This window comes from Carya illinoinensis, chromosome 9 (genome assembly GCF_018687715.1).
Source record: "Carya illinoinensis cultivar Pawnee chromosome 9, C.illinoinensisPawnee_v1, whole genome shotgun sequence".
NCBI classification, from domain to species: Eukaryota; Viridiplantae; Streptophyta; class Magnoliopsida; order Fagales; family Juglandaceae; genus Carya; species Carya illinoinensis.
The window spans coordinates 38701696-38727802 of record NC_056760.1 but is presented as its reverse complement, the minus strand read 5'-3'; the positions used below and the strand labels follow the sequence as shown (position 1 = coordinate 38727802).

General features: G+C 37.3%; 5 protein-coding genes across 12 annotated transcripts; 2 read left to right on the top strand and 3 right to left on the bottom strand.

Moving 5' to 3' along the window:
- The first annotated feature begins 2691 nt into the window (after positions 1–2691).
- Positions 2692–5263, top strand: LOC122276185 (uncharacterized protein At2g37660, chloroplastic-like). The gene is made up of 7 exons (XM_043085748.1): positions 2692–3072; positions 3176–3447; positions 3590–3626; positions 3716–3813; positions 3907–3968; positions 4715–4838; positions 4957–5263. The coding sequence occupies exons 1-7, from the start codon at positions 3018–3020 to the stop codon at positions 5074–5076; spliced, it is 768 nt and encodes a 255-aa protein (XP_042941682.1). The 5' UTR covers positions 2692–3017; the 3' UTR covers positions 5077–5263.
- Positions 5264–6020: 757 nt separating this feature from the next.
- LOC122275021 (UPF0161 protein At3g09310) lies at positions 6021–7365 on the top strand. 2 transcript variants are annotated; one of them, XM_043083925.1, is made up of 3 exons: positions 6021–6400; positions 6536–6679; positions 6769–7365. In XM_043083925.1, exons 1-3 carry the CDS (start codon positions 6133–6135, stop codon positions 6825–6827), a joined length of 471 nt encoding a protein of 156 aa, XP_042939859.1. In that variant the 5' UTR covers positions 6021–6132; the 3' UTR covers positions 6828–7365. The 2 variants fall into 2 exon arrangements, with proteins under 2 accessions (XP_042939859.1, XP_042939860.1); XM_043083926.1 differs by having other exon boundaries at positions 6027–6400; positions 6539–6679.
- A 499-nt stretch (positions 7366–7864) lies between these two features.
- Positions 7865–12172, bottom strand: LOC122275020 (scarecrow-like protein 9). 2 transcript variants are annotated; one of them, XM_043083923.1, is made up of 3 exons: positions 10921–12172; positions 8308–10825; positions 7865–8158 (listed from the first exon to the last, which is right to left on the bottom strand). In XM_043083923.1, the coding sequence occupies exon 2, from the start codon at positions 10660–10662 to the stop codon at positions 8386–8388; it is 2277 nt and encodes a 758-aa protein (XP_042939857.1). In that variant the 5' UTR covers positions 10663–10825; positions 10921–12172; the 3' UTR covers positions 7865–8158; positions 8308–8385. The 2 variants fall into 2 exon arrangements, with proteins under 2 accessions (XP_042939857.1, XP_042939858.1); XM_043083924.1 differs by having other exon boundaries at positions 11079–12172.
- Positions 12173–13783: 1611 nt separating this feature from the next.
- LOC122275019 (scarecrow-like protein 9) lies at positions 13784–17041 on the bottom strand. Its single transcript, XM_043083922.1, has one exon. The coding sequence runs from the start codon at positions 16478–16480 to the stop codon at positions 14225–14227; it is 2256 nt and encodes a 751-aa protein (XP_042939856.1). The 5' UTR covers positions 16481–17041; the 3' UTR covers positions 13784–14224.
- Positions 17042–18817: 1776 nt separating this feature from the next.
- Positions 18818–25046, bottom strand: LOC122276616 (telomere repeat-binding protein 5-like). 6 transcript variants are annotated; one of them, XM_043086476.1, is made up of 11 exons: positions 24691–25046; positions 24081–24160; positions 22987–23107; positions 22047–22887; positions 21620–21808; positions 21433–21489; positions 21273–21352; positions 20418–20656; positions 19979–20263; positions 19833–19896; positions 18818–19324 (listed from the first exon to the last, which is right to left on the bottom strand). In XM_043086476.1, exons 3-11 carry the CDS (start codon positions 23056–23058, stop codon positions 19172–19174), a joined length of 1980 nt encoding a protein of 659 aa, XP_042942410.1. In that variant the 5' UTR covers positions 23059–23107; positions 24081–24160; positions 24691–25046; the 3' UTR covers positions 18818–19171. The 6 variants fall into 6 exon arrangements, with proteins under 6 accessions (XP_042942410.1, XP_042942412.1, XP_042942413.1 ...); XM_043086478.1 differs by lacking the exon at positions 24691–25046 and adding an exon at positions 24621–24681; XM_043086479.1 differs by lacking the exon at positions 24691–25046 and adding an exon at positions 24636–24671.
- Between the last annotated feature and the right edge of the window lie 1061 nt (positions 25047–26107).

The window sequence follows — 26107 nt, the reverse complement described above, 5'->3', positions numbered from 1 at the left end:
TGGGCAAAAACCATGGGCAAGAAGATGACCCTGAAAGTGAGTAGCCTAGATAGGGTAGGAAAACTCAAACTTCTAGATTTTCTCACTAAGCAGTGAACCAAACACCACCCCCCCAAATCTTTTAGCTTCATCAATAAAATCAAAAGTCTAATCGAAGCTAAATAAGGTTCAGAACAATGATAAGCATCAATAACTCCAACAAGAGCTTTTTCTCGCAATAGTGCCTAAAAACTGAACCGCAAAAGCTGTAGAGGTTGTAATGGTGATAATATTTTTGTGAAATTGTTCGTGTCTCACTTCTAATCTCTTATAATTCAGCCGTTCTTTTTATATGAAATTCGAGAGGGCTCCTCCTGCAAACACTCCAATGTTAAAATCAATTCAAAAATATTATCCTTTTAAACTTTAAAGATTACCTGTATATATAGACTCGTTTATCATATATATCTCATCCAAGATTTATTAGAATAGTCAAGATTTAAGATTTTGAATAATCTTATCACTTCTTGTTATTTTTATACTTCCATTAAAAGTGACGTTATGTATGTCTCTTTTTAAATTTTTTTTAACCATCGTGACTTTTGAGTTCATGTTGGGCCTAAATTCTAAATTTTTTAATATTTAATATATTATAGATCATTTTTATATATTGAACCCTCTTATTGGAATGGTCCTCTAAAAATATTAAAGATTTTTACTAATGAAGTGGGGGGATATTTTGTGAAATATCAAGAATAGTACAAAATGTCGAGCTGCTTCATGTTCTCGTCGGCGTCGCTATGGTTTTATCATATGGTTTTATCAGATCAGACCAGCTTTGTTTAGTGTAGAACTTTATACGTGGCTTGTTTTTATTGGGAGCTGTTAAATGGCCAAAAACAGCCGAATCGTTTCAAAGGGGGATTGTCAATATCAGTACTACTATATACAGTTGTGGAATTACAAATACAGTATAATCGCTTTAAAAAAAAGTGAGTTCCACGATTAAAAAGTTAGTTTTTTTTTCATGTGGGTCCCATATTAATTTATTTTTTTCAAAACGACTGCACGCCGCTTGCACAATCACGACTGCAAATATCATTTCTCTTATCAATATATACGTATGTCTCTCCTTATTTTATAGCAATAGGAGAGATTCGAATGTAAATCGGTATGGTATAATTATTTTTTTATTTTTTTCAAATAAATTAATAAAAAAATTTTTAATTATTAAATTAAAATTAAGTGAATAATTAACGTAGATTATGTAACTAACTCATTAAAAAATATTTTATATGGTCAATGATAATAAATTAGATGAAAATTATATTATTTACTTATATAATTATTATATAAAAATAATATATTAAATTATTAGATGTACTTTTAAAATATATATAAGGGTTCGGTCCGATCCGGTTTAAAATTTATAAACTCCGGGACTGGACCGAATGGTTTTGGTTTACAATTTATGAGACTAAGACCGATTGATCTAGAGTTCAGCCCCATTCGAATGAGTCGATCTAGTCGGTTTTTTCAATTCAGACCAACCGGCTTACACCCCTAGGAGAGATCAAACAAAAATAATATAAAAAAGAGAATACTATATATATTCATGCAAAACTAAGGTTATAAATTTACTTTGTTTTCCAATTTATAAAAACCTAAAACATAAAACGTTCCTTCTTCATATTTCTTTTTTAAATTTATAAAAACTATAGAGAAAAATTAAAAAAAAAAATTTCAAAACCTTTTATGATCTCTTTGTAATAGAGAGAGAGAGAGAGAGAGAGAGAGAGAGAGAGAGAGAGAGAGAGAGAGAGAGAGAGAGAGAGAGAGAGAGAGAGATCGTATAGTCATACGTGGCCTAATGGTCGTAGAAACAATAATATTTGAGAGGAGTTGGAGAAGAAAATTATGAAAGATATATAGATTACACCATACAAGCATATTATGAGATCATGCATGTCATATACGCGCATATAAAATAACATATTCATATCACTTGAAATTATATATATTATAAAAAATAAGTAATTTTGATCAATATTTTTTAAAATATAATAATGAAAATATTTCATATCTATAATATAAATATTATTATTTCAATCAATAAAACAATTATACAAATTTTATTATTCTGATGAAAAACTCATGCGTTGTCTTGTAATTGGAGTCGGTATAATTGGTTAAGTGTACTAGCATAAAAATAAGTATTACAGACATAAAGAAATTATATAAAAATAAATTCATAAATTAACGTAATTTTATATAATTTCTTATATCTAATTTTTAATAAAAATAATTTTATAATATAACGTATCACATTAAATTATTAAATTACATTAACTTATAAATTTATTTTTATATAATTTCTTTATCAAATTTCTCTACTTCTATTACTCCCAAGTGGTTTGATATATACTAGATTCGAGGTCTCGTTTAGTTACATATTTTAGATGAGATAGGATTATATATTTTGTTGAAAGTTAAATAAAATATTATTATAATATAATTTTTTTATTATTAATTTTGTTTTAAAATTTAAGAAAATTAAATTATTTTTTATACTTTGCATAAAAATTATAATAAGTAACGAGATAAGATGATATAATTTAATTTTAAATAATCAGGACAAACTTACGTGAATGTTAATGTTCACGCTAAGAAAGGGAACGGAGAATTCGAAGAGCGAAGGGATCTTATGGATCACAGCCAAAGCTTCGGAAGGTAGGAAGGAAGGTACACAGATCAACGTTCCGATTGAATATCTTACCGACGGCCGAACAGATGGACGTCCCATCCTACTAGTCTTTCCTCAATGGCCATCTGTACACGTGTCCCATTGGCATCGCCACAACTACCTCAACGCTCTTCTCATAAAGAATTCGGTCAATGTCATAAACACAGCTCACTGGCGATAAGGGTTCCAGAAACTTCGACCCCCGATTCCCCGTCTTTATTTCACTGCTTCGTTCTTGGTACCCATTTCTTCAGAAACAAAGGGATCTCGACGAGTTGGAGTGGTATCATCAGCAATGGCGGAGTTGGCTCGGAGCACGGTCCTTGTCACCGGAGCTGGTGGCAGAACAGGTGCCCCTTCTTGTCTTTAATTCTCTATTTAGTTCGTTTGTTCTCTGCTTTACTTTAGGCGAGTTTCGTATTTACCTGGGTTTTTATGGGTTGGCTTCGGCAGGCCAGATAGTTTATAGGAAATTAAAGGAGAGGTCAGATCGGTATGTTGCAAGAGGTCTCGTTCGAACCGAAGAGAGCAAGGGGAACATTGGTGGAGCGGATGATGTGTTTGTTGGGGATATAAGGGATACCAGCACCATAGTTCCTGCAATCCAAGGTATTGATTCTCTCGTAATTCTCACGAGCGCTGTGCCCAAGATGAAACCTGGGTTTGATCCAACCAAGGGTGAACGGCCCGAGTTCTATTTCGAAGACGGAGCTTATCCTGAACAGGTAGTTACTGTTGCTCATATTTGCTGATATTTGGACGGCGTTATGTTCTTCAACATTCATATCAGCTTCAAGTTTTTTCTTTTCTTTTTTCGGTAACTGTTAATTTATAGCTTAATGTTGACCCAATATCTTTGCTTATTAGGTTGATTGGATTGGGCAGAAAAATCAAATAGATGCTGGTGAGCTTTTGCTTTCCTCCTGTCCACTTTATTTAAATTGTGTTTGCTGCCCTTTTTGTTTCTCTGAATTATATTGATCCATGTGACAGCTAAGGCCGCTGGAGTGAAGCACATTGTGTTGGTTGGATCTATGGGGGGAACAAACCCGAATCATCCATTGAACCGCTTGGGTAACGGCAATATCTTGGTTCGTAATCCCTTTATAAAATTAATATTAAATTACTTGTTTGCATGTGGCTCTCTCTTGGGTATTGTATCTTATGTCCTATATATATCACAGATATGGAAAAGGAAGGCTGAGCAATATTTGGCCGACTCTGGTATTCCCTATACAATTATAAGGTAGACCCATTTCCATGCCTATTAATTTCTCACACTGAACAATGTTTTTTTACCTGTTTACCTAGATGATGCTTGGATGATGAATGAAGATATGAATTTCTTGTTAGTGGGATCAATTATCAATAGTCTAAATCGTGTTTTATTCCCTTAGGGTTCCGTTTCTGTCCAACATTTTGCTTCTGGAGACAACCAGCATCATGGTGTCCTATTTTTTTTTTTTAAATAATAATAAAATAAAATAAAATAGATTAGAAAACTAGTGGACTCCATTCAATAACCATATCTGCATTTGATTACCTCCATATCAGGACGTTATATGCCTACAACAATTTCTACCCGTTGTCTTGTGACTTGAGAATCTCTCTCTCTTGGAAGTATAGCAGATAGGACATTAACCTTTGCAGTCCACTATCCGTTTTAAGGATATAGCACTGGCAATCTGTAACAAATGTCAATACAAGGACTCCATGCCTTAAAGATGAGCGGCTTTGTACTGAATGGCCATGATCTCTCTCTCAGGAGCGCCCTTTTGGCTGCAAGTTTTGTCGAAGTGCAAATCTTTGAAATTAATTGAATATTTTATTTAACTTAGAATGGTTTCCTAAGGGTCAGATTTATCTTCAAACTTTAATTGAATGAACCAGATACTCTTCCGTGTTATAGTAATTCAATTGAGAATTCTATCACTATGTTAATAATACTATGGTCAATTGCCCATTGACATTCACCACCTTGCTGGTTGATAGAGCCGGAGGCCTGCAAGATAGAGAAGGAGGAATCCGAGAACTTCTTGTTGGAAAGGATGATGAGCTTCTTCAGACGGAAACAAAAACCATTTCCAGGGAAGACGTAGCGGAAGTATGCATTCAGGTGGTATTTAAAGTTGTGCTGCAAGTGTGGTTTTATTGGATTTTTTTTAGGGAGTTAGCCGATTTGAAATGTTTGGGGGCATTGCCTTTGCTAAGCCGACTCTCTTTCATTTCAACAGGCACTACAGGTTGAGGAGGCCAAATTCAAGGCGTTCGACTTGGCCTCAAAGCCAGAGGGAGTTGGTACGCCCACGAAGGATTATAAGGCGCTCTTTTCCCATATCACTGCCCGTTTCTGAACTGTTAACGGCCATTAAAATTGGTCTAGCTCTTAAGGGAGGGGGATTATTTTCTTCAAAATATTGTTTAACTTTATCAGCTCTATCTGCTGAGATTCCTAAAGCATTGCATTACTTTGTAATTCAAGTGTGTAATTCAGTGAACACTATAGATTTTATGAATTTCAACATTATATGTTGTTTATCATCTTTTTAATCATTTTTTTATTATTGTCTTATCAATTTATTGAAAATTTATTTATTATTCATTTGCATTAACATAAAAAAGGATGAAAGAACGATCATTTGAAAAATAATGGATATCATTTCACATAAAAAATATATATATATATATATATATCTCAGGCTTATATTTCTGGAAGGCAAATTATAACAATATTTAGATTTCCCTGAATTATGAGTTATCGGTTACAAAATTTACATCTTGAAATCATTATTTTATTTTAAAATTATTATCCAAAATTTTTATTTATTATATAGCATATTTGCTGTAAATTTATATATATTTTTTATATTTATGGAATAGAAAAAAGTACAATTATACTAATAATAATTTTGAGGAGACAAAATCTTAGGTCGAGTAGCAGCACCATTAGATAATCCAAAGGAAAATACTATTATGTCTTAATAGTTTACTCTTTTTATTTTGATCCCTCATGTTTTTATTTATTTTTAATTTTACTCTTTATTTAATTGTTAAAAAATTAATATTTGTGTATTTTTTATTTTTTAAAATATTTAAATATATTAAAAAATGTCAAAAAGAAAAAAAATATATAAAAAATAAAATTTATACAAATAGACGCGCCCAACGGTGAAAGACGGCGGCACACTAGCACCGCCTTAATCCAAAAAAAAAAAAATATATATATATATATATATATATAAGAGATATTGATTAAATAATAGATAATCTAAATTCTAATCATTTAAAAAAGAAAAACTACAAATAAAAGGGGTGGGCGTGGCTTTGTGATCTCTCGCGTGGACGAAAATTGGAGGGGGAAAGATTGTTTGCTCGCTCTTGCTATAGCTATTGCTGTAACGACGCCTGACATGGCAGTTGTTCTCTCCCTTAACACCCATAAACCCTTCCCTGTCCTCCTCCCTCTCTCATCTCTTAATTATCGTTCTGGCCCTATTCGTAAACGCAATTCCATTTATTTCGCTCCCATCAGGATCCCAGGCCACCGACACCCATTCCTTAACAATTTATCGAACAAAGAAGACTCAAACCCAGAAAATGCGCAAGAAGAAGTTGCAGACCACGAAGTGAACGATTTAGGGGTTAAAGCTGCTCTTTCTATGCTCAAATTTTACAAAAGTTGGTACTTTTTTTTTCCTTTTTTTTTTTTTATTTTTTATTTTTAACGTATATCACTTAATTTCTAAACTGTGTATTGTTCATCTGTTGTTATATTTTATATATTTTCAAGCTAAAAACTTTGTATCGATTAAGCAGGGGAAATCTCGCCGTTGTTGCCCCGCAGTTGTCGTTATGTTCCAACTTGTAGTGAGTACTCCATGGAAGCTTACAAAAAGTATGGAGTCGTTAAGGGCACTGTCTTGACCGCTTGGCGTCTATGTCGTTGCAATCCCCTTGGTAATCAATCCTAACATATATTTGTATTTTCTTTAATATATATATCTATATATATTTGTTGTAATATAAATTTTCTATCACTTTATCAGGTGGGTCTGGATTTGATCCTCCTCGGTGGTTTGACGAGAGAAGTCTCCCTGAAGAATGAGGCATCTTAATCTGCTTGCCGCTAATTCAACAGTACTTTGTTTTTTTGAGGATAAGGCTTCAACTTCATCAGTGCCAGCATTTTTTTCTACAGTTGCACAACGGATTGATGTGCGTACGAACTGCGCACTTACAAACTGATGTGGGAATTTTTTATCTTCTAACATCGTCTGTCTGTGCATAGAAATAAGAATGATTTTTCTATTAACATTCTTGTCGCTCATTGATATATCCTAGTGACTAGGGAGATGCAATGATGCATTAGCTTGCTAAAATGGTGTTTTATTCGTTTTATGGGACAAATTTTCTATACTGATTGCTTATCTTTCTTTGGTTTTGTTCTTCAGCCGTGTTCCATTACCGTCTTTGAAATTCAGTTGGGGAGCTTGAGAAAGAACAGATCTATAACGAACACTCATGTTTTCATCATTTTTGGACCGTTAACATTGTTCTAGATTTATGTTCTGAGATGTCTTGGCTGTACAACTAATTATCTATAGGTCTGTATGAAGTTCAAATTTAGCTTTAATGTTGTTAGATTTAGCAGTGCATTGCGTAGTTGAGAGTCCAGACACTTCGAGAGTCACAATCTTCAATCAGACTACTGTCAAGGATATGTTCTGTTGACTCCTTTGACCTTTATACCAAACAAAAACTCTATGTACTCCATTAATGTGAGTAGTAATATATAAATGTGTCTCCAACTACAGAACGTTTAGATCGAACAAATTAAGAACCATAATTCTGTGAGGAAACACCACTTGCCAATCTGGAACATTAAATTAGTCAACGTGGCACAAGGGAGCAGAGGATAAGAAAGTATATTGCAATGATACGACGCATAAGTAAAATGTTGAGCACAATGGCCTATGGAGAAAGACAAAGGCCAATTACATTCCGCTAAATAAGTCGAGAGGAGCGTATAATTGCATAAAAGTATTCCAATTCAGCAAACAGCTAACAAAGTTTCTCATTAAAGAAAGAGGGGACGAGAGAGTTCCTGACAACATCAGCAGCAAACCAGAGCTCCCTTCCATGTGGGGAAAGATACTATAATTTCGTTTATGGTTTGTTACATCAGTTTCCTCTTTTAAATGTTAATATTATTCTTATCAAAAAAAAAAAAATGTTAATATTAAGTTGACTGTGTGCATTAGGCAACATTCAAAAACCTAATGGACTGACTAAGAGTAATTAGAATACAGCATTTGTGGTGAGGAACGGCTATAACTTGAATATTCAAGTCCTCTACAAGATAACTACATACCACCACTTTACACAACAATCTTCTCTCCAGTCTGACCACTTTTAACTGCCAGGTTACTGATTAACCTAATTAAAGTAAGAAGCCGATTAATCACAGATGAGAGCAACTGCAAGAAGAAAAGGGGGGGGGGGGGGGGGGGGGGGGGGGGGGGGGGGGGGGGGGGGGAGGAGGAGATCATTGACACAACAATAGCAGAAACAAGTAGCAGCATTACCTTGGGTCCTCAATCATCATTTTCAAATGCCAAGGAGATGAGAGGCAGGCCCAATAAGACAAGTGTGCCTGTCAAGCGTTAGGCCGGTTTCCAACAAGAAAGGGCAAAGATGGTTCGTCCCTTCCATCCTTGCAACAGCCACCGGCTATCTTCATCAATGACAAAATCTTTGTGGTAACTGGACCTCACCTTAGCCATTGCTGCCTTCACAACCTCCCGGTCGAAAGGTAGCTGGGCAAGCCCAGCTCTTAGGTTTCGGAGTTGCCATTGCTTGTATGTTTCAGGCCTCTCCACTCTCTCCGAGCCTTCACAAGCTATAACATTCAAAGCCTCCCAACCAAAGATCTCTTTCTCAATCAGCATTCTTTCTCGATCCTCTCGAGGTACAATAGTTTCAAGCATATCAAACAATGCAGAATAGTGAAACAATGCCTCTCGGAGCCGGGTTACAAAGAAAGGGGCATTGAAGGCACCACTAACAACCCCATGGACGAAAATAACTGGATTGATCTTCCTCACCAAATTGAGGAAGGCATCTCTTGAACTGTCAACTGATACGGATTCATCATGCAAGTTCTTACCTCGATACAAGCAGTTTACAACAATCAACTCATCCTTGTTAATTTTAAGTTCCTCGATTCGAATGGTTTCCCATTTCTTTGCTATGGCATGATACTCAAATGGCACATCGAAACTCTCAGCATAAGTTGCCAAGCGACGTCCGGTTTCCTCAACTCGCTCTGCTGGCCGAAATCCAGGTTGGGGAAAATCTATTCCAGTAATCCGAAGCTTTGGGGGTCCACCAGGTCTCCATGAGAGCCGCTGAATAAGGGTGGGCCATTGGAAACCATAAAGGATACCAAAGTCTATGACATGGAGACTTGTTGCCTCCACAGCTTCAATCTTTATCGTCTTATTTGATATAAAATTAGATATCTTCCTAAATGGGCAAGCAGCAAGGTAAAGATGGTAAGCTTTCAAGACGTCCGCAGCAGATGTTCTTTTATTAACTAGACCTTTATATATCTGGCTGCCAGTTCCAGCCAAGCGTGCCTCAAGTCCATCAACAAAGATATGGGCCAATCTCTGATTTCCATCCCCAAAAGGAGTAGAGTGCTGCCTGATCTGCTTTAGCAATTCATTTGCACTCCTCTGATCATCAGCTGCAACAGCTTGGGAACAATGAATAAGGAGAGTTCTCAAATCCACCACCTCCTTGTTTCTACTTTGTTTCTTACTGCGTCCCCTTCCACCATTAGATCCTTTTGATTTCCCATTCCGAGGCACAGTTTTGCTAATTCCATTCTGCTGTACAATTTTGCTTTTGCCGTTCTGCAATGTCTCCTGAAGGGCTATCAAGTGGGCCTTACCTTCACCTGCGCTACAGAGCAACACCATATCAAACATCTTGGACCGTAGAGTTGATTCGATATACACAGTGGCTTGCTTACTACACCTCTCATCTTCTGTATCTCTATCCTCCCCTCCATGAGGATGCTTCTTTCCCCTTGAGCCAGTAGGTGAGTCCTCCCCCTCAACATCCATCTCCACCTTAACCTCCCTCTTGCCCCTTCCTGCCTCAGGCTTCTGAAATAACAACCCATCTGCCTCCGAGTTAACAAACAACTTACTTCTGGTTGGAAGAAACTTACTAGCCTCTTCAACCCCCTTCCTGAATTGCCAAACAGATTGGTTCTTGCTATTTGAATCAGGCACCTGAAAAGTACTACTTGGAAAACCCACCAAGGCATCCACACTACTCGTCTCACTATTTAAATAGATATTCGAGGACTGAGAATTAATATCAAGGGGAAGATTTTGTAATTGGGAGGTATATTCTCCGTGATTTTGAATCAAGGAATTATCACCAAAACAGCTACTACTATTAGTACTACTGGCATAATTACTGTGATATACGTAGTGATTATCATCTGTGCTCTCATCATTTCCATTGATGTGATTTGTTCTATGAATCGGGGAAGGGGGGTATTTTTTCCCAAGCAACTCATAGAACGATTTCTCGGCAGCTTGAAGTTCCAGAGAATCCTGAAGCATGCAAGACTTATCCTCCACGCCCTCTTCCATGAGTATCTGACTTATGAACCCCAAAACAGTGTCGGAAAAGTCACAGTCCTCCGAGTAATCCACACCCTGTGCCCCAGCTGAGGACGGGGTCATATGACTCGGTGCCTCATCCGGTTGATGGAAATGAAACCCCCTATACTCGTGATCAAAAAAGGAGTTTCCGAATCTGGGTCTAGAAACAGGGTTTTGATTAGAAAGAACCGAAAAAGATTGATTGCCCAATTGGATTGCATCAGTGGAACCCGTAAACCCCCTAGGATGTGGATCCATTGTCGCCTCCCTTGTAAAACCTCAATCAGATGTCATCTTTTTTCCAAGTCCTCCATCAGAACTCTGCTTCAAGAATCCAAATACTAACCTCAATTAATTGAATTTTCAAAATTAAACACCAAGTTTCTTTTCCAAATGACTTGCACTTGCTTTTGGCCCCCACCTAAAAAAAAAAAAGAAGAAGAAGCAGAAATCCTTTCATGAACACCTCCAATAGCAAACCAAGAAGTCCCAACTTTTCGGGTTTCACGAACAAACCTTGTAAGTCGCAGAATTTAGCAGAGAATATGGATCAAAACTAAGAAAAAATCTTCACTCTTTCGTAAAGCTTGAATGCACAGGATTCAAATTCAATACGAGAAGGGAAACAGCTTCAAAACAAAAAACTAGAAAATGAAAATTAGGGTATTCCGTACCTCGGAGAAACCCTAGCCACGGAGAGAGAGAGAGAGAGAGAGAGAGAAGGACGTCCTATGTTCGTTTCCTAGTTAATGTTCCTTTAAAAGCAAAGAAAACCTCCATCCGAGGTTAGTGGACTCATGACTACAGAAACCATGCGCTTTCTGCGACTACCTATTCTCGATCAGTGGAACCGGTCGGAGGAGTGAGGGGCAGAATAAATAAATGATTGGAAAGTGTTTCATAGAAAGTGTAGAAACTGAAGTTGAGTGTCGGCAGCTTTAAAAGCTGTAAAGTAATGAAGTGGGGTTATGGGTTGATCCCCACTTCAAAAGACCATATTTTGAATGGTTTAATGGCTTCTTTCTTATGCTAACTAATGAATTGGGTTTTGCATCTCTATGGAGTTTGGGTGCAAAATAAAGTAAAAAGAGGGACAGAACAACTAAGGATTCGTATCATTGTTGGATCCCAATGCAGTACTAGTAGAAGTGGATTATGCCCTTTCTTTCTCAATTCCCATGGCTAATCTATGCATTACAAAGACGAAAATGTATACAGGGTGGGATATACATGATGGAAAAACTGAAACAGTATAATTCTGAAAGCCAAGGGATGAATCTAGCAGAAGTGGGTTATGCTCTGTTTTCTCAATTCCCATGGCTATATATGCCATTACAAAGACGAAAACGCAAACAGGCTGGGATAAACATAATGGTAAGACAATCTAATTCTGAAAGAAAAGGGATGACTCTCTGTAGGTTTTGCTATGAAACTTCATTTTAAGTTTTGAGGAAATGCTGTCCGAAATAGAGCGCGGAGTCAATCGAAACTTGCCCTGTTGAAATAGTTTTGTCACAAGACCCAAAAAAAAAAAAAAGAGACTTGCCCTGCTGAACACGACTTCCATCTTTCAAGCCTGCTCTTGTTAAATTTGCCTGCCTCCCTCAGACGTCTTTGTCACTAATGCTGTTTATTATATTGTATATGCTCATCTGCTAATCAGTATGACTCAGAAGTTGAAATCTTTGCAGCCGGTTGGCTATGCTTTCGCACTAAGTTGGAGAAATCATGGAGGTCCACCGCAGAAGATACCTATATAATATATATATACATATTGAGAGAGAGAGAGAGAGAGAGAGAGAGAGAGAGAGAGAGAGAGAATGTGCTTTGCCCGTGGAATACATATAATTGACTATTGAGATTGAGTATGATTCGTTCCCTTTGCTCCCAAGTATCAAATCATTTTTGTAACTCTGTGTTTGGGTGTTGAAGTATCTTCAACACTTCTCACTACTATTTATTATTTTATTATTACTTGTCACCTACTTTTTTTACTATTCATTACTTTTTACCTACTTTTTATTACTATTCATTACTTTATTATTACTTTTCACATATTTTTTATTACTATTCACAACTCTCCTCAACACCCAAACCAAATGTATCAGAAATTCAAATCTGAAATTTGGTGGGAGAAAGATTGTAGCCCAAAAAGAATTTTACCACGCTAAAGAGAACCTATGATAGTTTCATTCTTTATTTTCATTTTTTCCCCTTCATTTTATATTGAGTCAAAAAAGTATTTTTTTTTTTCCCCTCATTTTACTCTTTGCCTTTGTGTAATGATTAAAATTCCCACATTCTTGCACCATAATGATTATTTATTTAGAAATATAGAAGACATCGCTTGCTAAGCTTACTTCAGAGTCAAATAATCTTTTAATTTGTGCAATGACTAAAATTTATATAAAAAAAAATTGTACTTGTCACACATAATGTTTTTTTTCCTCTTATCAAATATATGGTATATTGATGATAAATAGAAATTTTCAATTAGTTGAAGAAGAATAAAATTAAAAAAAAAATAAAATTTTAATAAAATAAAAATAAGTGTGGTGTATAGGGTTGACAAGTAGCAAAGCTCGTTGGGCACAACCAAAAAAAAAAAAAAAACCACTCCTAGCCAATGAATACTCCAGCCTTTACTCAAAATGCTCATTCTCACAAACTTTAAACAAGTTACAACTTGAAGAACAATGATATAATATTTGTCAAGCTCGTATGAGGAATGTCTGGAGATAAATTATTAAATTTCCTATATCCCAATCCTACTTTTTTTGTTTTGTTTAAAACAAATATCGGTTTCCAAGAAGGAAAGGAAAGAAAATAAAATGTATGGTTTCCGCATTAACATATTATTATTATACATAAAAGATTACAAAAGGCCCCATACCAGACCATGAATATTTTGGACAAGAAGACAAAAATTAAGAGGTACCCTCGTACTTCATGGGGACACAGACCGCAATTTGCGCGAGACAAGAAGAATCGACGATTCAACGCAAGTATAAACTCAAGCAAAGATGACCATATCGATGTGTTGGAACTTGGAACGTACTTCTTGGTAATTCCATTTGCATCCTACTACAGATTATTTCACGAACATGTTGGCTTCAACCTCTTAATTATTACAATTTACATGTAACATGCCTATTATGATGATTATCGAGGAGAAAAAAACAAGAATACATACTACAATGAAATGAAACACGAGGAAAAATGTTGAACACAATGGCCCATGCAGAATGACAGAACTCCATCACATTCCGCATGAAAAGATGCGAGGAGTATATAATTGCATAAAAAAGTAATCCAATTCAACAAACAGCTAACAGTTTTGCTCATGACAGAAAGAAGGGAAGAGAGGTTCTTAACAATATCAACAGCAAACAAGAGCCCATAAAGTATTATTTCATTAATAACTCTGTTCCATGAGTTTCATCCATACATGTTAATGTGAAGTTGACTATGTGCATTAGACAACATTCAATAACCGATTGGACAGACTCAGAAAGCGTAGTTAAAATACAGCATTTGTGCTGACAAAGGGCTATAACTTAAATCTGCAAGTCTCTACAAGTGACTGCATACCCCTGCATTACCCAACAACTTTCTCTCCAGACCACATTTAACTGCTAGGTTACCAATTACTCAATTATAAAGTAAGCAGATAAATCACAGATGACAGAAACTGCAAAAAAGCGTATTGGTAAAACAAAATAGAATCAAGTAGCAGTATTACCTTGGGAGCTCAATCACCGGTTTCAAATACCAAGGAGATGAGAGTAAGGCCAATTAGTATGTGTGGCTATCAAGTTCACTAAGCCGGTTTCCAACAAGAAAGGGCATAGGTCGTTCGCCCCTTCCATCCTTGCAACAGCCACCGACTGTCTTCATCAATGACGAAATCCTTGTGGTAGCTGGAGCTCACCTTAGCCATTGCCATCTTCACAAGCTCCCGGTCAAAAGGCAGCTGGGCAAACCCAGCCCTTAGGTTTCGGACTTGCCATTGCTTGTATGTCTCGGGCCTCTCCACTCTCTCCCAGCCTTCACATGCTATGACATTCAAGGCCTCCCTACCAAAGATCTCTTTCTCAATCAGCATCCTTTCACGATCCTCATGAGGTACAATAGTTTCGAGCATATCGAACAGTGCAGAATAGTGAAACAATGCCTCTCGAAACCGGGTAACGAAAAAGGGGGCATTGAATGCACCATTAACAACCCCATGGACGAAAATATCTGGATTGATCTTCCTCACCAAATTGAGAAAGATATCTCTTGAACTGTCAACTGACATGGATTCATCATGCAAGTTCTTACCTCGATACAAGCAGTTTACAACAATGAACTCATCCTTGTTAATTTTAAGTTCCTCCATTTGAATGGTTTCCCATTTCTTTGCTATGGCATGATACTCAAATGGCACATCAAAATTCTCAGCATAAGCTGCCAAGCGACGTCCAGTTTCCTCAACTCGCTCTGATGGCCGAAATCCAGGTTGGGGAAAATCTATTCCAGTAATCCGAAGCTTTGGGGGCCCACCAGGTCTCCATGAGAGCCGCTGAATAAGGGTGGGCCATTGGAAACCATAAAGGATACCAAAGTCTATGACATGGAGACTTGTTGCCCCCACGGCTTCATTTCTTATCGTCTTATTTGATATAAAATTGGAAATCTTCCTAAACGGGCATGCGGCAAGGTATAGATGGTAAGCTTTCAAGACGTCAGCAGCAGGTGTTCTTTTATTAACTAGACCTTTATATATCTGACTACCAGTGCCAGCCAATCGTGCCTCAAGGCCATCAGCAAAGATATGGGCCAATCTTTGATTTCCATCCCCAAAAGGAGACGAGTGCTGCCTGATCTGCTTTAGCAATTCATTTGCACTCCTCTGGTCATCAGCTGCAACAGCTTGGGAACAATGAATAAGGAGAGTTCTCAAATCCACCACGTCCTTGTTGCCTCTTTGTTTCTTTCCACGTCTCCTTCCACTGTTAGAACCTTTTGATTGCCTGTTCCGAGGCACAGTTTTGCTCATTCCATTTTGCTGTACATTTTTGCTTTTCCCGTTCTGCAATGTCTTCTGAAGGGCTTTCAACTGGGCCTTACCTTCCCCTACACTACACAGCAACACCATATCAAACATCTTAGACCGTAGAGTTGATTCAATATACACAGAGGCTAGCTTACTACTCCTCTCATATTCTGTATTATTGTCCTCCCCTCCATGAGGATGCTTCTTTCCTCTTGATCCAGTTGGTGAGTACACCCCCTCCTCCTTCATCTCCACCTTGACCTCCTCCTTGCTACTCACTGCCTTGGGCTTCTGTAATAACAACTCATTTGCCTCCAAGTTTGAAAAAAACTCACTTCCAGGGGGAAGAAACTTACTAGCCTCTTCAACACCTTTCCTGAATTGACCAACGGAATGATTCTCACTATTTGAATCAGGGACCTGAAGGGTACTACTGGGAGAATCTACAAATCCATCCACACCACTGATCATACCATTCGAATTTCTATACGAGTTCTGTAATTGGGAAGTATATTCTCCGTGATTTTGAATCGAGGAATTATCACCAAAATAGCTACTACTATTAGTACTACTGGCATAATTACTGTGATATACATCGCGATCATCATCTGGGCTCTCACTATTTCCGTTGGTATCATTTGTTCTATGAAGCGGGGAAGGGGGGTATTTTTTCCCAAGCAACTCATAGAAGGGTTTCTCAGCAGCTTGAAGTTCCAAAGAATCCTGAAGCATGCAAGTCTTGTCCTCCACGCCTTCTTCCATTAGTATCTGAGTTATGAATCCCAAAACAGCATCGGAAAAGTCACAGTCCTCCGGGGAATCCTCCCCCTGGACCTCATCCAAGCTCGGGGCTATATAACTCGGTCCCTGATCAGGTTGAAGGTAATGAAACCCCCTAGGCTTGTGATCTAGAAAGGGATTTTCGAATCTGGGTCCAGAAACAAGGTTTTGATTAGAATGAACCGAAGAAGATTGATTCACCAATCCCATTCCATGAGTGGAACCCGAAAACACCCTACCACGTGAATCCATTGTCATCTATTTTACACAAGCTCAATCAGAAGTCATCTATTTTCCAGAGCCTCAATCAGAACCCTGCCTCAAGAATCGAAATGGAAAGCTCAATAAATTTGATTTTCAAAACCAAACCCGAGGTTCTGTTCCAAATGACCTCTGGTTGCCACCAAACTAAAGACGCTTCCTTCAATCCTAGAAAGCTATTAAAACAAACATTAACACCTCCAAAAGCAAATCAACAAACTCTAAGTTTTCGGATTTCAAAAACAAACCATGGAAGTTGCAGAATTAAGAAAAGAATATACATCAAAATCCAAGAAGAAATCGCCACTCTTACTTGAGCTTGAAAGCATTGTAGAAAAATTTAATACGAGAATGGAACAGCTTCTAAAACCTAGAAGATGAGAAGTGGCGCGTTAGAGTTCCCTTACAGTGAAGCACAGAAGAGTAAAGCGTACCTCAGAGAAACCCTAGATATGAGAGAGAGAGAGAGAGAGAGAGAGAGAGAGAGAGAGAGAGCAGTGGAGCAACTGTAAGAGAGCAGGAGGTCCTATGATCCTATCAATTGTTCGTTTAATTTCTGAAAGTAAAAGTGAGCTCAGTCCGAGGTAAGTGCATCGATCACAGCCGTTGACTTGCAGTCCGGTCTATAGATTACCGGCTATAGCCCGTCAAAATCTCAAAACGTGACTGGGAGTCTTGTCCTTCTCTAGATAATGGCACTGTGGAGTCTTAGCTCCACAGTCCACAGAACCACGAGCATTCCGTGAACGACGCGTTTCCACGTCGAAATGACGATTTTGTCTCATTTGACGACGACCGATAGCCAGACAAACAGTGGCCTTCACTTTTAAAAGCAGCACTCTCGTTTTCCATTTTCGAATTTCTTAAAAAGGGAAAAATAGAGAATGAAAATGAAATTTTAAAATCAACAAATTTCGTTTTTTTTTTTTTTAAAAAAAAAGTGGAAATTTGTCATTAAAATAAATTTTTTATTTTTTAAAAAAATTATGTAATAATAATTCTAAAAAAATAATAATAAACTTACATTTCTTTTATTATTACTTTATAACTCTATTTTAAATGATTAATAATTATATATAAATAAAATAATTTTTAATGAGTAGCATTGCTCAAGGAGGGAAATAATAAATCAACAATATCTTCAGATATACTTAGTGCACTTTTAGTTAGTGCATCTGCAGCAGTAATGATGGCCTTCGAGTAATGGTAGGAATCCGCACTCTAATTAATGTGGTTAACAACATTTAAGACATCACCTTCAAGTATAATATTCTTAATACCAATCTCTAGAGCAAACTATATTGCTTGAAATGCCCCATATGATTCAGCTGTATGAGAGTCTTGACCAAACCGAGACCTTTATCCTTTTTGTCGCAATGACATGTCTTTCATAATCTTTTACAATAATTTCAATGCCCACCTTACTATTTTTTCTACACAAAACTGCATCTCAGTTTTGAATCTTGCAAATTTTGGGTGACAAAAATAAATTAAGAATTTTATTGGAACTTATATACGAACAAAAATAGTTAAAATAAAGTAAAATCTGTTAAGCATTACCTCTAACCTATAAATTGGTACATAATATAACTCGTTAAAAAGATAAAATGACTTTTCATTAATTATTTTATATAAACATTTATCTATTTGGATAATGAGATAAAATGAGATAATTTTAAATAAAATTAAAATAAAATATTATTTTTTAATATTATTATTATTTTAAAATTAATAAAAAAATTAAATTATGATTTAAAAAAATTAAATTATTTATTATATTTTATATGAAAATTTAATAAAATTATAAAAAATAAAATAAAATGAGACACAGATGTTTTCTAAATTCAAAACCCTTGAGCTGAGAAAAAAAAAAAAAATCAAAACCCTTGAACCCATTTTCCATCGCGTGGTTTGAAAATCTGGCTACACCACCTACCACGCACCAGAGTTTTATTTCCATCAATCAAACATGCAAACTCAACAAACATGCCTCGGTCCTCAAGAGGTAGCAGCTTGCTGAGGGGGCAACAAGAAGGTTCAACGCGCGGACGTGCATGTCTGGAAAACTGGAAATCTAAGGACAATCATTACACGTGACTGCAGAGACTAGCTAGGAATCCTAGGAGTCGTTTGATTATGAGTCCTTGTGTCGATCTGTAGGCTATTTTTCCCTGGAATGAGGAAACCGTGGACGGTGGATGCATGGTTTTAAATAGACTAGACTAGACTAGACTAGACTAAAGAGTGGACTATGCTTCGGTTTACACGAGTTTTAGTTCTTTACTTTTTCAATTTTGTTGTTTTTCTTAGGCATCCATCAACATACACACTAAGTCGGTGAAAATACAGCTCCTTTCACATGGACATGGACTTAAAATACTATATAATATTCCTGGCGATCAACAATTTTATATACAACAGAGAACGACAACACTTGAGAATCTACAACACAATTGCAGCAAGACATCAAGAACTTTTTACATCCCAGATATTAACACTGTACTTGGTCATTTCTCTTAGGCATGTTGGCATTTCTTCAACAAATCATGTACAGAGGACAAATCCCTTCGCCGTATGGAGAAGGAGATATAATTGATCTTTTACATAGTAATGAACAAATAACAAGAGATCTAACCCTTACCCTTTCTTCTCTACACGCTCCTTTGTATTTCTCAAGAAGCCAAGCCCTCAGAAAGCTGTTTTGAGCTGTTGCCTAGTCTGATGCTTTGACCAGAAGGCATGGGCAGCTAGCACCCTGTCTAAAAGTTCTTGTGGAACAGGCTCTCCCCTCCTCTGCTGAGGGGAGATTCTTGCTGTGTGCACTAAGGTCTTCCATTTATCCTGCATCGTTATACCAACATATCATTGGCATAACAATATGCAATAAATTTACAATAACATAGAATGATGTAATCAAAGTCTTGTAGGTAGCTCAACAACTGCACAACTAAGCTAAGTTTCAACTCCCACCGTAGAAAATTTGGCAAAAATTAGATAGGTTATGGCAAAAAACTAACCCCAGAAGTGGCAATATCCTGGCATCTCATATAGAACGTGCTACAATATTACAAAGAATAACCAGGAAAATAATCTATCTGAAAGTAAAAGAAACCCACATATTTTTTTTTTGATAAATAAAAGAAACCCACATATAAAATGGTAGAATGAAGACAAGAGGGATGGAGGAGGGTGAGATGCAAGGATCATCAACTGGTTAAACACGGTCACACTCCCTAAAGGGCATTTTACCACTACAATATTAACAAAACAAAAAAAAACACACCAGGATGTGGCGGAACTTTCCAATGAACTGCTCACCTAAGTCTACAAACTCAGATGAATCACTCACCTTCAAATCCACGTAAGTCCGATGATTTGCACTATCAAAAGCTCGCAATTTAACATCACGCCACCTGCCACCCAAATGAAGTGCTTAACTCAATAAGATGCAACTCACATTCTGAAACAAAGCAACAGGGGTAATCATGAACAAACCTTCCAGTTCCAAGTTTCTCAACTGCCTGAACCAATGCTTCTACTTCTGAAACAGAGAAAGGTCTCCTGATTCGACGCTGTACATATTCAGAATGCGATTTCCTATGAAAGGGGACCACAGCTAATGCCTCTGTGCTGCTTGATGGAACTGCAACTAAGGCCTGGGTCTCTGGCAAGTTATTGCCAGTTAAAATATCAGCAAGGGAGGGAACTTTGTTGAGGTTGCTTTCAACACAACTGCTCAAATTCAACAGAGGATCTGGGGAGACATAATATGTTCCAGATCTGGGAGGCAATTAATAATTGACACAATATAAACTCTCTAATTCACAAACATAAAAGATGATAAAAAAATATAAATAAAAAAAATAAAAACCAGAGGCAAAAGGGCAACAAAAGATGGTGTTATTTATAAAGTTGAGCCATCCGATGTTGTTACCTGGAAATCCCATGAGACGTGCCACCAGATAGCAAAGAAGGATCTTCGGTACACACAGGTGGTGTGATTTGGGTATGTCTGGGCTCCAATATAAAGCCCAAGTTCTGACGCTTCTGATCTTGAGAGATCCCAGTCTGAAGTAGGGTTTTGTTGTCGTCTCTGACCATCTTTCCCTGAAGCAGGATTCCAACATGCAGTCCATTTCCAAGTACAGCAGTCATTGCCTCCATAACTGTCCTCTAACGAAAGAATAAAAATCAGATTAAAAAACAATAAAATGGAAACATATCACCGACGTGGATTTTTTTTTTTTTTTTTGCCTCCATGCCAAGTGTTACAGGAAATGCCCCAAGCAATATTAACTAAACAAAAAGAACCAGATGTTCAACTATAAGACACTCGTTATTGTTGTTAGATGATGTTAATCTTCATCCTGTTATGCAATGATGTTAATACGTGAACAACTGGAGCTCAATGAAACATCCATAGCCAGTTTATTTCCCACAATAAGTTTTAAAAAAGAAAATGCATTGTCTATCGACACGTACAAAGGCACTAATCCTCTTGTGCTGACAACAAATTCTACTACAAAAAATACCTGACATGAGATGTAGAAGACAAATAAAATGAAGTGAGAAAGAATGCACAAAATATTAAGTACTGATTCCCAAATTTGTCCCCATTAAGTGTAAGCCCCAAGCACAACCCAAAATAAGCATCTCAAACTCCGGGTGTAGTTTGGCACTTACTGAATTTGTGCCCATATCCTTGGTTTGCCTCTTTTGAAAAAAAAAAAAGGACAAAAATATTGAAGCATATTAAGTAATCTCAATGATATTGGGCAATATGGCATACCTTCAATGAACCAACAGTTGCAGTTGCAGGAATCTCTATAAAGAGCTCTGGGACCTTGAAAGACTTAATGCTGAGCTTCACTGAATAACAAATACAAATGCATAAGAACCTCGTAAGTGGGAGTAGATCCTATAGTTCACTACATGACAAGCTTACCTACCATTACAACCCTTGCACTCATGTACTTGACCTGTTACTGAGGATGATGCTCCAATTGCTGCATATAAGAGCCATGAATATTCAGTTAAAACTGTCTATATACCAAAAGCCTAAATATAAACGGAGATTAAAAAGGAATGCAGGCATCCATGCATTAAAGGAATGCATCCATCCGTTCATTGTTGCACCTGCAGAACAGTTGTCACAATTTCTCTTTTTGGGAAAACTGCTTGTGTCTTCATGGTGGAATCCACCATCAGATGGGCACAGTGGGCTTTGACTATAGAACTTCCTCTTCTTGAAAGGATAGATATTCTGAGATCTTTCATCTTTATGATAGTATGTCCCGTTGCAATACATTGGCTTCATTTTTGCACCTGGCATGTCATCCCAGAATTGAACACTACTGTTAGTTAGTCATTAAACTACAAAAAAGTTGGTCTAGTATACTAAAATGACATGTACGAAAATGGATTTCCCATCCTCATAAACTTCACATCAAAAAGTCCTATTACAACATGGAATTCAATGGACTGTCTCATAAGACCTAAATTTCATGCTAACAGTGCATAATATAACATTAAGCAAATTACAAATTCTAAAATAAACCCCTACCCTTCAGATTTTGGGGTCTCCACTGTCTAGAAGCAGAAAGTTTCTTTATTTTCCTTTCTCCAATATCTGGTGGTGGCCGTGGCCTAGAGAACTTTGATATCGTGCTGGCTTGAGTACACTCAACAGAGTTTTCGTCATCATCTCTACTAACTACTTTCACATGATCACAATGCTTTGGGAAAGGACCATGACTTATGCAGTCCCTCAACAGAGATGCCTTTGCATCACTTTCTGAACCAACCTGGGCATGAGGTTCCATGTCCAGTTTGATCAGATCCTCTGAACTGCCAATAACACATGGAATTCCATCTTTTTTACCTTTACTTTTATATGATTCAGCTCCTAACTTCCCCTCAAACATGCATCCTGCTTTGTCTTCAAAATGTTCCCCAAAGCAAGGGGAATCACCAAGTGTACTGCTTGCGGAACATCCACAGTTACTTGTGCTACTCACGGTAGCCCATTTCTCAGCAAAGATTATCATCTCTGACTGGCCATAAGTATTTGATGTAGAATCAATCTCAAGCATATGATCGTCCCGATCACAGGAAAACCCATTTACTCTGTAGCTTTTATGGTGTTCTTGCAAACCTGGAGCATGGGCAAAGGATTTATTACTGCAATTTCCTTGACAACAAGGGTCTTTCTCTAAAGATTCTCCTTCAACCCCTCTCTCTCTCTTAGAGTTGGAATACAGAATGTGGTGTGAATCCTTTACACAAGCAGCATTGGTTGGAACAGAGCTTTCACTCTCTTGCAATAAATTGCCTGCTACACTAGCTAAAATTTCAAATGCTCGTATCTGATTGCCCCGACACTTCTTTCTGATTGATCCCCGACCCTAAAACCAGGGATTAAAAACGTTTATAAAATCAGGAAACTGACCAAATCCATGCAAAAATAGGTCAATATGCAACTTGGAATGGTAGCAACTGTTTACCCTTGCTGATCTTGAAGCTCGAGGAATCACAGGAACCTGGAAGCCAGTGAAATTGTACTCCAAACTCCTCATTAGATAAAAATAAAGAGCATTCTGATTTGCAGACAGCCGGAATGAGACTCTGTGGAACAAAAGACACCATCAGGGCCTGTCAGACACTGAATATAAAAACAATGCAGATAGTAACATGAGAACAACTAGAAGAACTTTTCAACGATGTAACTAGGGAACAAAATTGGTACTAGAAGCATTTTCTATGTCAAAATACATCAATATTTTGAAAATGGCAACGAACAGTACAGCCCATCAACACAAAAGGTTCAAGACTACTTCAGTAAGGGCCTGACTGTCAACAAAACGAAAACAAATATAAAAGAAACTTAAAAAGGCATCCCAATCATTAAAAGAGAACGCTTAATCACTAGAAACTTTTTAATTCAGAAACAAATTGAACTCAAATATTTGGACTCCTAATCCATGAAGAAAAGAGCAGGATAAAAAATGCTATGTACTATAAAGGTTCACGATAACATTTACCAATAGTCTTGGAAACGATGCAAGATGCAAATATCATCTTGCACATCTTGGACCAGTTCTCAATCCAAATTTCATTTAAATTCCTCATTCACCAATGAATTAAAAAAATCTCCCAAGTTCCAAGCAAATAAATATTTGCAATAAAAAAAAATTTGTGCAGCCAAATGCTGCCTTACTCTTGAAACAAAAAGAGAAATAAACCTCTTTTATTTATGTGCACACGGGCTTTGCCTATTTTTAAGGATCAATAAAACCTTTTTTACCTATTCACAAAAAAAAAAAAAAAAAAAAAAAAAAAAAAAAAAAAGGAAAAAGAAGAAGAAGAAGAAGAAGAAGAAAGGAAGAAGAAGAGAGAGAGAGAGAGAGAGAGAGAAGAAATGGCTCAAATCATCACCATCTTGGGATGATGATCCAAGCAAAGTTGAAAAAAAAAATAACCAGAGATAGAGCTGCATCATAGAATAGGACTAATAAAAAATTTATGCTAGCGATTGAACAATAAACAAAAGAAAATTAATATCTTACACGGTCCGTTGGAAGCAGACAAAAAGACTTACATTTAAATAGGTATTCGAGCAACCCCATCATCGAGGACAATTTATGCCCACCTGAGCCAAGGACATATATACCTCAGTCTCTGTAAATCCAAACAGAAACTGCATTAACAATTATATTAAAAAAAATGGGAGAAAGAAAAAGAAAGCCAAAACACATCAGCAAATACCCTAGGGAGAACCTTCAGAAAAAAATAATGGCAGAAAATGATACTTCATTTTCTTCCCGAAACGGGTTTTGGGATACCCTAAACCCTTACGGGAACAACTTCTGACGAAATCAGACATCTTAAACGTTTTCACATTACTCACACAGAGAGAGAGAGAGAGAGAGAGAGAGAGAGAGGGAGAGAGGGAAGAAGAAGGAAAAAGAAAGAGAAGGGGGGGGGGGTTTGGTGGGCGCGCTGTAAAGCATGAATCTTCCCTTTAAAATGGAAGAAGAAGAGTATTGCAACAATAGATGACCCAAAACAACGATGAATTGGTGGAATGTGAAGACCAAAAAACAAATGTAAAAACTAAAGGTATGATCTGGGTCCTAACTTGACGAAGGAGCACCTGCCAGATTCATCAAAGTTTTCCATCAGAACGAAAAATAAAATAAAATTCTCACCTATCAAACTGGGTTTTGTCTGATCATAAAAAAAACCCCCCAGAAAACCACCCAACCTCTCCAAGTTTAAACCCCCCAACACCTTTTAAACTTTGATCCTCGTAACTATAACTGGTCCTAACCGGTAACTTGGCTTGGTGTACGTTTTACCGGCAACACTTGGACCAGTTCCTCCGTTATGGGTGATCCACTCCTCTCCGTATGAGTTCTGTGTCCGCCACGTGGAAGTATCGCCACACATTTTGGGTCCATCTTATCTCGTTCACGTAAACATACACCGGGTAATTTGGGTTTCGAATTGAGAAACTTTTGGGCAAGGAACTTTTAGGACAAGCAATTATTCCTCCCTTTTCCGCCCGTCTTTTTAACTATTTCTAGTACCTGTATACCGTATGCGAAAAATATAAACTTTATTGAAAGTTTGGATTGTACAGAATAAAAGCATCTGGGGAGATTACATTCTTGAGAGATCACATATATGGCCTAACATATATATGATGCACAAAGCACATATAATGTTTGTTAATTTCATGATAATATTCTCCTTCCACTTTTCACTGGAAATAGTTAGGTGAATTTGGCATATTTCAAACCTATGCAGCTCAAAATTGAGTAAGCCAACATCATTTATTTGAAAAAAATTCGAATCGGTAGCCCATTATTATTATTATTATTATTATAGGAACTTTTACCTCGGACTGTTATTTTTTTTTTTAATTTGAGAGAGAGAGAAAATGTTCAAGACTTCAAGTGCTTTCTTTTGTAATATTCACCATTTTATTTTATTGTTGAAAAGTTGAACGCTCGGGACAGGAATGTCGTTGATTTTGCAAGAATTGCACCCCCAATTAATTTCCCTTCCCTGAGTTGCGAATATGGGTGGACATACAGAATCCTAAACCTTCTCCAATAAACATGTTGGATGAATCGACTGAAGGGATTGAAAACATGTTCTAGCGCAATGTGGCAAGTAAAAGTGGTTGAACATCACGTCCGTCATTTCGAGGGTTCTGTTATAGAGCTCTAGAGTAGAAATAGGACCAGTGCATGATTTTTATAAGCAGTCCGAACCCAAAGAGCAAGAAAGATGCGGACTGATGAATCTGTAGTGTAGGTGTGCCGTAAAGATGACGAAGGGAAACCGAAGACAGGGCATTAATGGACATAAAACCTTGGAGGATGGATAAGGGTGGATTTGTATGTGTGGTGATCAGAGGACGACAGACAGCATAGAGTGAGAGTCGGTGACCGATGGATGGCGAGAGGTTGATGCCGCGCCGCTGGCCCACTGTAAAAGGTTTCGTACTGAGTAATCCCGTCGACGGTGGGCCCCGGTGGCTGTCTGGCCTCCTCCCTTTCGTAAAGCGGCTCGCCAAGAACATCGGGGCGGGGGATTTTGAGCTTTTTCAACCTTGCA